This window comes from Elephas maximus, chromosome 26 (genome assembly GCF_024166365.1).
Source record: "Elephas maximus indicus isolate mEleMax1 chromosome 26, mEleMax1 primary haplotype, whole genome shotgun sequence".
Classification (NCBI taxonomy): Eukaryota; Metazoa; Chordata; class Mammalia; order Proboscidea; family Elephantidae; genus Elephas; species Elephas maximus.
Window position 1 is genome coordinate 27,212,341 of NC_064844.1, and position 11,828 is coordinate 27,224,168.

Consider the following 11,828-nt stretch of genomic DNA (forward strand, 5'->3'; position numbering starts at 1 on the left):
TTTTTTCCCTTAGCCAAGTAACATATTTTTAGTACATATAAAACAAGTAAAGATTGGAGACTTTGGACTTGTAACATCCTTGAAAAATGATGAAAAGCGAACAGTTGACAAGGGAACATGGCGATACATGAGCCCAGAACAGGTATGGTCCCTTTCCTTTCTGTCTGTTTTTTACTTCTTTTGCTTTTTTTAATTATAAAAATAATAGCAAGTCTTATAAAGTTAAAACAGCACAGAAGTGTACAGAATGGAAATGTAAAATTTCCCTTAACCTCCCTCTCTGCTTCTCTTCTTACTAGTTTGTTGTTTATCCCTTTAGATAATTTTCTGTGAATTATATAAAAATATACAAAAATATACACACAAACATTTTAACATAAAAATAGACACAGATTTTCAGAAGTATACTGTAATGTTATTTTGTGACTTTTTTCACTCAGTAAAAATAGGTAGTACAAATGGTACATTCCTTTACCCAGCTGCCTTGTATTCCAGAATATAGATGTACCATCATTCATTTAACCACTTCCTTATTGGTGGGCATTTACATAAGTTATTTCCAACTGTAGAATCAGCTTGTCATGTTCCATAATGAGCGGAGTTAAGATTTTGTTTGTAGTTGCATTGAATTTAAGGATTCAATTGAGGAAAATTGAGATCTATACATATATTTGATGTCAGCTTATATTTGAGACCCAAATTATATTTGAGACTTTTGCAGGAAATTGGGATGTGTCTCACACTAATTCAGGTCCTCCATCAGTCGGCTTTTGCAGGGTATGCTCTGGTAATAATATCATGGATCTGCAATATCCTAGTGGCTTACAAAGCAGCACAGTATCATTCATGCTCACCTTACATGTTGGCCACAGGCTAGCTGCAGTTGGGGTCCACATGTCTACTTCATTCCAGGGCTCTGGCTGAAGGAAAAACCCTGTCTGGGTCATTGTTGTCCTGAAGGCAGAACTAGATAGACCTTTATGATGGCTTTTATTGGCTCTGCTCAGCAGTGGCATCCATCACTTCCACTCATATTTCATTGCCCAGAGCAAATTGCATTGCTGAGCCTGAAGCAAAGTTTCCAATTTTTTACATTTACAATAAATGTAAACACATTATAATAAACACCAGAAGGGCAGTGAACAATTGGGAACGATGATACAGGCTACCTCAAGGCTGCTTTTATATTCTTCGATGGTTTTTAAATATTTTTTTCTTTATAAAGATTGTTCCTACTTTTTAAGCTTTTCCCTGAATATAGTGTTTTTCTACTAAAATGGGATTTTTGTATCTAATTGGTTATTTGTGAGGCTATTAATTTGTGAATGTTTACCTTATATATAGGCTCTATTCCAACAATATTTTTCTTTGTCAGTCTAGCTAAAGGTTTGTCAATTTTATTGGTCTTATCAAATAACTAACTTCTGATTTTTTAAGCTTATTTATTATATTTTAGATGGTTTACAGAGCAACTTAGTTTCTCATTAAATAGTTAATTCTAACAGTATTTTTTGTTTTTATTGATCTATTGTCCATTTTTCATCTTTTCGAGTTGTCCATTCTATTTCTTATTGCCCTTTAAAGATGATTTTAGTGATAAAATATAAAATACCTCTTCTGTTTTGTTACCCAAAAAGAAATGTACTGAGCTATCTAGTGGTTTGAGAGCCTAAGATGGAGAGGGCTTCTACGTCATCCCTTTGGGGGTGGCTTGGACCATTTAGCACAAAACATAATTTAAGTTCTGTGAAGAGTTTGAAAGTAGAATACTATAAAGGGCTAACGATTCCCTTTTAACTCCTGACTTTATTAAATATCTCCTGTATCCTAGGTTGTCACTCTCAGAATTTTAAAATACAGTGACATCCCCATAATATCCCGTTGGGCAACGTCTGACCACATGTACCTCTGTGGTCCCATAAGGTTATAATAGAGTTCAGAAATCTCTATAGGAGAACAGGATGTAGCAGATGTAACCAGATGTAGCAAACACAACAGCTTCCCGGATGCAACACATGTATCTCGTGCCTCTTGTATACAAAGCAATTGCACTGCTAGGTGTATAATGGTGCAGTACATGTATAACCTATAATACATACGTCTTGATAGTTATAATAAACGCCTATGTTACTGGCTTATGTATGTACTGTACTTTCTGTCATTATTTTAAAGTGAACTTTCCCTACTTATAAACAAAAAGTTTACTGTATAATGGTGCATGCTTTGACTTGTAGGCAGCAGCATCCAGTCTCATCTCTTGAGTATTGTAGCATTATCTCTCTGTTTAATTTTCTTTTGAAAATATCACTGTGAAGAACATCATGGCTCTCAAACGCAGCAGTCGGTTCTTAAGTATGAGTTGTATGTAAGTCAGATGTTTGTAACCCGGGGATTGCCTGTAATATGATGTTCACATAACATCCAAATCACTCTCTCCATTTAGGATGATGTTGGCTGTTGGCTTTGTATAAATGCCCTTTATTATGTTGAGGAATTTCCCTTCTATGCCTATTTTGCTGAGAGTTTTTATCATGAATTGGTGTTGGACTTTGTCAAATGCCTTCTCTGCATCGATTGATAAGATCATGTGTTTCTTACTTTTTATTTATGTGATGGAGTACATTGATTGTTTTTCTAATGTTGAACCATGCCTGCATACCTGGTATGGATCCCACTTAGTCATGGTGAATTATTTTTTTGATATGTTGTTCAATTATTTTGGCTAGAATTTTGTTGAGAATTTTTGTGTGTAAGTTCATGAGGGCTATTGGTCTGTAATTTTCTTTTTTTGTGGTGTCTTTACCTGGTTTTGGTATCAGGGTTATGCTGGCTTCATAGAATGAGTTTGGGAGTATTCCATCCTTTTCTATGCTCTGATGAAATAACCTTTGGTGTTAACCCTTCTCTGAAAGTTTGGTAGAATTCTCCAGTGAAGCCGTCAGGGCCAGGGCTTTTTTTGTTGCTGTTGTTGGGAGTTTTTTACTTACCTCTTGAATCTTTCCTTTTGTTACAGGTTTATTTAGTTGTTCTACCTCTGTTCGTATTAGTTTATGTAGGTAGTATGTTCCTAGAAATTTGTCTGTTTCCTCTAGGTTTTCAACTTTGTTGGAGTACAATTTTTCATAATATTCTGTTATGATTCTTTTAATTTCAGTTAGGTCTTGTGTGATATCACCCATCTCATTTCTTATTCACGTTATTTGCTTCCTCTCCTGTTTTTCTTTTGTCAGTTTGGCCAGTGGCTTATGGATTTTTACTATATTTTCAGAGAACCAGCTTTTGGTCTTGTTAACTCTTTTAGTTGTTTTTCTATAATCTGTTTCGTTTATTTTTGCTCTAATTTTTATTTCATTTTTTTCTGGTGCCTTGGGCTTCTTTTGCTGCTCTTTCTCTATTTGTTCGAGTTGTAGGAAAAATTCTTTAATTTTGGCCCTTCTTTTTGTATGTGTGCATTTATTGCTATACATTGACCTCTATGTACTGCTTTTGCTATGTCCCAAAGGTTCTGGTAGGAAGTGTTTTCATTTTCATTTGACTCTGAATTTCTTTATTCCGTCCTTAATTTCTTCTATAACCCAGTAGTTCTTGAGCAAGAAGTTCAGGTTCCATGTATTTGATTTTTTTCCTTGCTTTTTCTGTTATTTATTTCTATTTTTATGGTCAGAAAAGATGCTTTGTAATATTTTGATGTTTTGGATTCTGTTAAGGCTTGCTGTGTGGCCTAATACGTGGTCTATTCTGGAGAATGTTCCACATGCTTTGGAAAAGATAGTATACTTGGCTGCTCTTGGCTAGATTGTTCTGTATATGTCTGTGAGGTCAAGTTGATTGATCATGTTATTTAGATCTTCCTTGTCTTTATTGAGCTTCTTTCTGGATGTTCTGTCCTTCACTGAAATTGGTGTGTTGAAGTCTCCTACTGTTATTGTGGAGCTGTCTATGTCTCTTTTCAATGCTGTTAGGGTTTGTTTTCTGTATTTTGGAGCCCCGTCGTTGGGTGTGTAAATATTTATTATGGTTATGTGCTCCTGACGTATTGACCCTTTAATCATTATGTAGTGTTCTTCCTTATCCTTTGTGGTGAATTTTGCTTTAAAGTCTGTTTTCTCAGAGGTTAATATTGCCGCTCCTGCTCTTTTCTGATTGTTGTTTGCTTGATATATTTTTTTCCATCCTTTGAGTTCTAGTTTGTTTGTGTCTTTGAGTCTAATGCATGTCTCTTATAGGTAGCATATAGATGGATCAGTTTTTTTTTTTTTTTTTTTTTTTTATGAATCCATTCTCCACTCTTTGTCTCTTTATTGGTGCATTTAGTCCATTTACATTCAGTGTAATTATTGACAGGTATGTTTTTTTATTTATGTGTTTAGTGCTGTCATTTCGATGTATTTTTGTGTGTGTGAGTGTTGACAGTTTCTTTGTTCCACTTAATTTTCTGTACTGAGTCATTTTTCCTTATGTATTTTCTTTTCATCTTTTTCATTATTCTTGATTTTGTATTTGCTGAGTCTTTATGTTTTTCTTGTTTTTTTATTTTGATGTGTAAGATTGTTATTTTCGTTTGTAGTTACTTCAATGTTTACCTATATTTTTCTAAGTTTAAACAAATCTTTTATTTCCTGATATCGCCTTGACTTCTTCACATGTGGAAGTTCTATAACTACATTAATTAGTCCCTCTTTTTTGTTTTAATGTTTTCATTGTTTACATATTGACACTTCTGTTTCCCTATTTTCAGTGTTTTAGCTTTGATTTATTTTTGTGACTTCCCTATCTGGATTGATACCTTGTTGTTCTTTCCTGTGTTCTAATCTTGGGTTGTTACCTGATGTTGCTGATTGTCTAACCAGAGGACTCCCTTTAGTACTTCTTGTAATTTTGGTTTGGTTTTTATAAATTCCCTGAGCCGTTTGTCAATGCCCTAATGTCACAATCATATTTGAGAGACAGTTTTGCTGAATGTATAATTTTTGGCTGGCAGTTTTTTTCCTTCAAGGCTTTATGTATGTTATCCCATTGCCTTCTTGCCTGCATGGTTTCTGCTGAGTAGTCAGAGTTTAGTCTTACTGACTTTCCTTTGTAGATGACTTTTCATTGATCCCTAGCCACTCTTAAAATTCTCCCTTTATCTTTGGTTTTGACAAGTTTGATTATAATATGTCTTGGTGACTTTCTTTTGGGATCTACCTTGTGTGGGGTCGATGAGCTTCTTGGATAGATTGCTTCTCATCTTTCACGATATCAGGGAAGTTTTCTGACAACAAATCTTCAACAATTTTCTCTGTATTTTCTGTCATCCCCCCTGTTCTGGCACTCCAACCACTTGTACGTTATTCCTCTCAATAGAGTCCCACATAATTCTTGGGGTCTCTTCATTTTTTTTAAGTTCTTTTATCTGATTTTTCCTCAAATAAGTTGGTGTCAAGTGCTTTATCTTTAATCTCACTAATTCTGACTTCCATTGCCTCAGTTCTGCTCCTGTGGCTTTCTATTGAGTTGTCTAATTCTGAAATTTTATTGTTAATCTTTTGGATTTCTGTTTGCTCTCTCTCTGCAGCCTGTTAAATTTGTCATTATGCTCTTGCATAACCTTCTTAGTTCCTCTATCAAGCTTGTTCTGCGTTTTGCCTGATCTCCTTCCTGATCTCTTGAACAGCTCTGTATATTAATCTTTTGAATTCTACCTCCGTTAATTCCAAGAAATTCTGTTTCTCTGGAAGATTTCATGATTCTTTGTTTTGGATACTTGCTGAAGCCATTGTGGTCTGCCTCTTTATGTGATTTGATATCGACTGTTGTCCCCAAGCCATCAATAAGTTATTATATTTATTTATCTTATGTTTGCTTACTCTGCCCTAGCTTCTTGTTTTGTTTTGCTTTGATATGCTCAGATAGGCTGGTCATGTGCACTACTTTGATTATTAGTATCTTTGAAGCTCTCACAACCTGTCACCAGGTAGTTAGAGCTGTTACTAGGTATGTGAGCCCAGGAGTTCATTTACTTTTCTTGTGTGGATTCAGCTCAGATGTCCAGGTCGTTGGTCACCAAGTGTGTGGTACAGATTCTCACCTACAGTTCTAAATGGGCAGGGGTGATTGGAGCAGGCACAGATATCTGACTGTAACAGGGGCACCTTTGGTGAGCAAGGCAGGGGGCTGACGGCTGGCCCTGAATGCCTGAGTGGAAGACATATCCCTGTTCCCTAGAGGACGTAGGTAGTTGGGTTTTGCAGCCAGACTTTGGGCACTCAGTGCTGTTGGCTGTAAGGACTGGGAGGCATTACTTGTTCTTGGACCCGTGTCGTGGGTAGCTAGGTGGAGTGGAGCCACCAGTCCTCAGGCCCATGATGTGGGTAGGCGATGATCCTGCTTAATGGGCAGGGTAGTGTCAAATGTCTCGAACCTGCCACTCCCTGTTAGCTGTTACAGTTGAAAATAGGTTTCAAGTATATACCCTGCTGTACTGTGCTAATGAGGGCCTACACTGTTGAAATGGACCCACGCAGATCTAGGTAGGGGTGAAAGGCATTCAAAGTCCGTGGACCCCTTATGTCTGCACCTAGGCAAAGGGGCCCTGTCCTGAGTTCCCAGCTTAGGGTGCTGTTGCTTGCCTCAGCCAAGGCTGCAAATCTTCATGGAAGCAGACTACCGTGTCTTTCTCCCACAGTGCATCTGGTGGGTTCAAACCACTGACCTTTTTGTTAACAGTTGAGTCCTTAACCACTGCACCACCACCACCAGTACCAGTAGATTATTCATTTTTCTTTCGGATCAGTATTCCATTGCACGAATATATCACGATTTGTTCACCCATTTTCCTGTTGAGGGATATTTAGATTGTTTTTAATTATAGAATATTACAAATAAAGCTTCTGTGAACATTTGCATACAAGTTTTTTTTAATGGAAGAAGCATCTTTGGTAATATTTTACTGTTTATTCCACATCTTCGTCACCTGCTTACTTGAAATATTGGATCCAATGAAGGTAGAATTGGTAAAGGCTTAAACTTATCATTTACCTTTTTAGCATTAGACTTAAAGTTGTTAATGTGTGATACATAATCTAGCATTCTTGGCCAATAATTATAATAATGTCTAACATTTTTGAGTCCTTACCATATGCCAGCACTGGGTTAAATATCTTACCCCTACTAGGCACTGTTTCTGAGGAGCCCTGGTGGTGAAGTGGTTAAACACACTTGACTCCTAACTGAAAGGTTGGTGGTTGAAACCCACCAGCTGCTCCATGGGAGAAAGATGAGGCAATCTGTTTCCGTAAAGATTTACAGTCTTGGAAACCCTTTGGGGGCAGTTCTGCTCTGTCCTGTAAGGTCACTGTGAGGCAGAATCGACCCAATGGCAGTGAGTTTTGGGTTTAGGCACTGTTTTTAGTTCTTTACATGCTGTATCTCACTTAATCCCCACAACAAACTCTGAGGTTAACACTATTGTTATCTTCTTTCTCTAGCTGAGATTAGTCCCACATTTGTGGTTAACTTGAATAGTACCAGAGCCGTGGTTTGAACCTCGACAGTCTGATTCCACGACTCCTGCTAATAAAACACACATGTTAAGTGACTTAAAATATTTTGGTAAAATAACTTTTTTGGTTTCTCAATGCATGCATATTTCTATTGGATGAGTAACAGATGTCAATATCACATTTTGCTCTCTTCAGATGTCTTTACAAGAATATGGAAATGAAGTGGACATCTTTGCTTTGGGGCTAATTCTTGCTGAGCTTCTTCACATATGTACTACTGTTCAGGAAACAGTCAAGGTAAATAATCTCAAAGAAAGAATTAAGGGGGAAAAAAACAAATAAACTAAATTGCAAAAAAAAAAACCCCATCATCTTCAAAATGCCACAGCTGTTCTTGTCCTTTTGTGAGTATGGGCTTGAACATTTCTTACTGCAAATGAAATATGGATTTTCTCTATTTCAAGTTTGCCAGCCATTCTGTTAAAGACCAAAAACTTTGATCTTCTCCGGAAGGCATGTACATCTCATAAAACGATTGCTATTTCTTCTTATTCAAGTCAGTCAGTAAATTTTTATCGATTGCCTGCTTTGTATAAGACACTATGCTAAGGGTTATATAAATGAATAAGCCTTATTCTCAAGGAACTTATTTTCTCAAAAGGAAGAAAATGGAATGAAATAAATGTTTTAGGGTAGGGCATAAAGTGTTATGGAATCAGCTAAAAGGGAGATCTTTCCAGCTGTAGGGATTTAGGTTTCATGGAGGCATTTAACCTAGGCTCTAAAAAAAAAAAAAAAAAAAAAAAAAAAAAAAATTTTTTTTTTTTTTCCTGAAGCATCCACTGGCTTTTAGTAGTCCAGTACAGGATGAAGGTGATTCAAGCATTCAGACAGGACTGTGAAGGGTGTGTTTGGCAACAGCAGGCAGTGTCACTTCGTTCGAGCATATGAAGTACAAGGAAATGGTGGTTAGTGGGGCTGGGAAGGCAGATTGGGACTAAATTGAGAAAAGAATATAGACATTCTTGTGTAGGCAGTGGGGAGCCTCTAAAGGCAGTGTTGGTGTTGGTAAGTGACATCAAGTCGATTCTGACTCATCGTGAGACACAGTAGAACTGCCCCACAGGGTTTTCCTGGCTGTAATTTTTACAGGAGCAGGTTGCCAGGTCTTTCTCCTGCAGAACTGCTGGGTGAGTTTGAACAGCCAACCTTTCAGTTAGCAGCTGAGTCTTAACCATTGCGCCACCGGGGCTTTTCCCTAAAGGTGATAGGCAACTGGAGATCTAAGTGTGAAGCTCAGGAAAGGAGACTCACCTAGAGCCAACAGCCTCCTCCTCCGTAAAATGGGGATAATGAAAGTACCTATAGGATAGGGTTCCAGCAAGGATAAAGGAAAATAATGCATACAATGAACTTAACACTTGGTAATGGTGGCACAGTGGTTAAAATGCTTGGCTGCTAACCGAAACGAAAGGTGGGTGGTTTGAACCCACCAGCTGCTCCACGGGAGAAAGATGTGGCATCTGTTTCCTTAAAGATTTACAGCCTTGAAAACCCAAGGGGCAGCTCTACTCTGTCCTATAGGGTCACTAAGAGTCAGAATTGCCTTGACAGCAGTAGCTTTTTGGATAATGTCAGGGATGGTTATTAGGTGTGGGGAGTGGGCAGAGAGGGTCTTACTGGCTTATTGGCTAAGGAGAATTTCCCAAAGATCAAGAATTTTCCAAAGAGCCTATCCTTGAGTTAGGGTATCCCTAGTCTTTAGTGATTTCTAAGTTTGTTTTTCCTCCCAAGTAAATACTTACCTAATTACTACATCTTTTTTATTTTCAGATTTTTAACGATCTAAGGCAAGGCATCTTCCCAGATGTATTTGATACCAAGGAAGTAAGCATTTGAAAGTAATCAAATTTTTTTTAATTTCAGTGTTTTTTTTCTTAGTATTGACTCTCATTATCATTACAGAAAAATCTTCTACAAAAATTACTCTCAAAAGATCCCAAGGAACGACTTAAGGCACCTGAAATACTGAAGACCTTGAAAAAGTGGAAAAATGATCCAGAGGAAAAGAAGTCAAAGTCATGTTAGGGCCCGAATGAAAAAGTATCCTGCTGCTGCTTCTGATTCATGATTTTCCTTTAACTGTCTAAAATCTGCTAGAGAATATCAGTAGGTATTTACCTTCTGCTTTCCTTTTTCCTCTTAATTTTTTACTACAGTTGCACAAAAGTTTTCATTGTTTACATCAAAAGTATCCTTACCTTTGACTTTTTTTCTAGTTCATCTCTTTATTCTGAACATGGGGAAAATCCTTCCAAATTTTTTTTCTTACATCAATTAATGAATCAATTAATAAATATATATTGAGTATCTACTCTTTCTAGGCCAAGAAATAATGTAAGACCTTCTCTGCCTTAATTGACGTACAAGCCAGTTGGATAAATAGGATAGTCATAAAAAGATAAGTGATGTTCAATCTCATTGGAAAACAAGTTGGCATTATCTATAAAGTTGTTGCACATACCCTCAAAGCCATCATTTCCATTACTACATACATCCTTACAAGAACGTTCATAGAAGCCTGTTTATAATAAATAAAAGAACCAGAAACAGCCCCTAATGTCAATCATAAAGAGAATGGATAAATACATTGTATTATAGTCACACACTGGAATACTATATAGCAGTGAAAATGAATGAATTGTAGCTAAGTGCAACACCATGATACATCTCTCAGGAACATAATGTTAACTGAACAAAAGAGATTATAGGAAGTACATACAGAATGATTCCATTTATATAAAATTGCAGAACATGGGAAACTAAGTTATTTTGTTTAAGGATCTAAACAAATATAGTAAAACAATAAAGGAAAGAAAGGGAATATGAAACATTAAATTTAGGATAGTGCCTTATATCTAATGAGGGAGGGCAGTGATATGATTGTGGAAGTGAATTTCAAAGGAAATGGCAACTTTTTTCCTTAAACTGGATATTGAGTCCACTAGGAGTGCCAGGGTGGTGTAACAGTTAACACGCTTGGCTGCTAACTGCAAGTTTGGAGGTTTGAGTTAACTCAAGCACTTTGAACGAAAGGCCTGGCAACCTACTTCCAAAAAATCAGCCATTGAAAACCCTATGGAACACAGTGGTACTCTGACATACATGGGGTCACCATGAGTCATAAACCACTAGACAGCAACTGGTTTTTTTGTGTCTACTAATGTTTGCTACATAGTGATTCTTTTTATTTTTGTATTTATAATAACAAACACCTTAAAGAGTAGATAACTCTTGTAAGGTAGTAAGTACAGAAAAAGTCAACCTGGAGGAATGAGATCACCTCCTACTAAACATCATGGCACAGGGCTTAGAAGAGACATTTCAATGGGACATCCAAGTATGCAAAGGATTTGCATGAGTAGAGGGGTGACCACATGGGCAGTTGGTACAAGGGGCATGAGTTCAGGAAAAGATATATTTGAGGAACATTGGGTACAGTAGTTTGTTGCCCTGAATTGCTGTAGGGAATGCCAGATAATAATTTAGACTATAACTTGGAAGACCCTGCAGGTTAATTTAAACTTTATAGTAACCAATTCACCATTCTAAAGCTACCATGTGATTTTACAGTATTTTTTAAATGAGTCAAATTTAGGCTAAATAGAAAATGAGAAAAATCACAGTAAGAGAAAATCCTTTTATAAGGACTTAGAACTATTTTTAAAGTGTTAATGAAAAAAAAAAAACAGTTAATACTTGTTTTCAACTCCCAATGCAATAATTGACTAAAGCAAGCCTTATCAATGTATGGAAACCCTGGTGGCGTAGTGGCTAAGTGCTATGGCTGCTAACCAAGAGGTCAGCAGTTTGAATCCGCCAGGTGCTCCTTGGAAACTCTATGGGGCAGTTCTACTCTGTCCTGTAGGGTCGCTGTGAGTCGGAATCAACTCGACGGCAGTGGGTTTGGGTTTATCAGTGTATGCTAAAACCATAGGACGAAAAGGTGTAGGGGAACAGAATCTCACAAGGAATTAAGTGTAATCCCATTGATGATGTAACAATTACAAAGGGAAAAATGTAGCTTTCCAATGGAGAGATCCTGGGGTCGCCACAATAACCAAGTGATCAAAACGAGCATCACCCAGAGTGGGACAACCTAACACCATCGGCCTTCTATTGTGATACAAGAAGAATTATACAACATCAGCTATTTAGTTTTCTTGTCCAGAGTGTTTAAGGGGAATTTAACCATAAGGAAATTATTAGACAAATTCTGACTGTAGCTTATGCTATAATTGACCTGGGCTTCTCAAAAGAGTTAATGCCTTGGGGGAAAAAAAG

At 37.0% G+C, this 11,828-nt stretch overlaps 1 protein-coding gene across 2 annotated transcripts in view; it reads left to right on the forward strand.

Moving 5' to 3' along the window:
- EIF2AK2 (eukaryotic translation initiation factor 2 alpha kinase 2) overlaps positions 1 to 11,140 on the forward strand; it is a 55,898-nt gene extending 44,758 nt beyond the window's left edge. For both annotated transcript variants that reach the window (XM_049870171.1, XM_049870172.1), the window contains 4 exons: positions 14 to 142; positions 7,680 to 7,781; positions 9,318 to 9,371; positions 9,450 to 11,140. In XM_049870171.1, the coding sequence (XP_049726128.1) occupies positions 14 to 142; positions 7,680 to 7,781; positions 9,318 to 9,371; positions 9,450 to 9,572 (408 nt within the window). In that variant the 3' untranslated portion in view covers positions 9,573 to 11,140. The remainder of the gene's footprint in view (positions 1 to 13; positions 143 to 7,679; positions 7,782 to 9,317; positions 9,372 to 9,449) is intronic.
- The last annotated feature ends 688 nt before the right edge of the window (positions 11,141 to 11,828 follow it).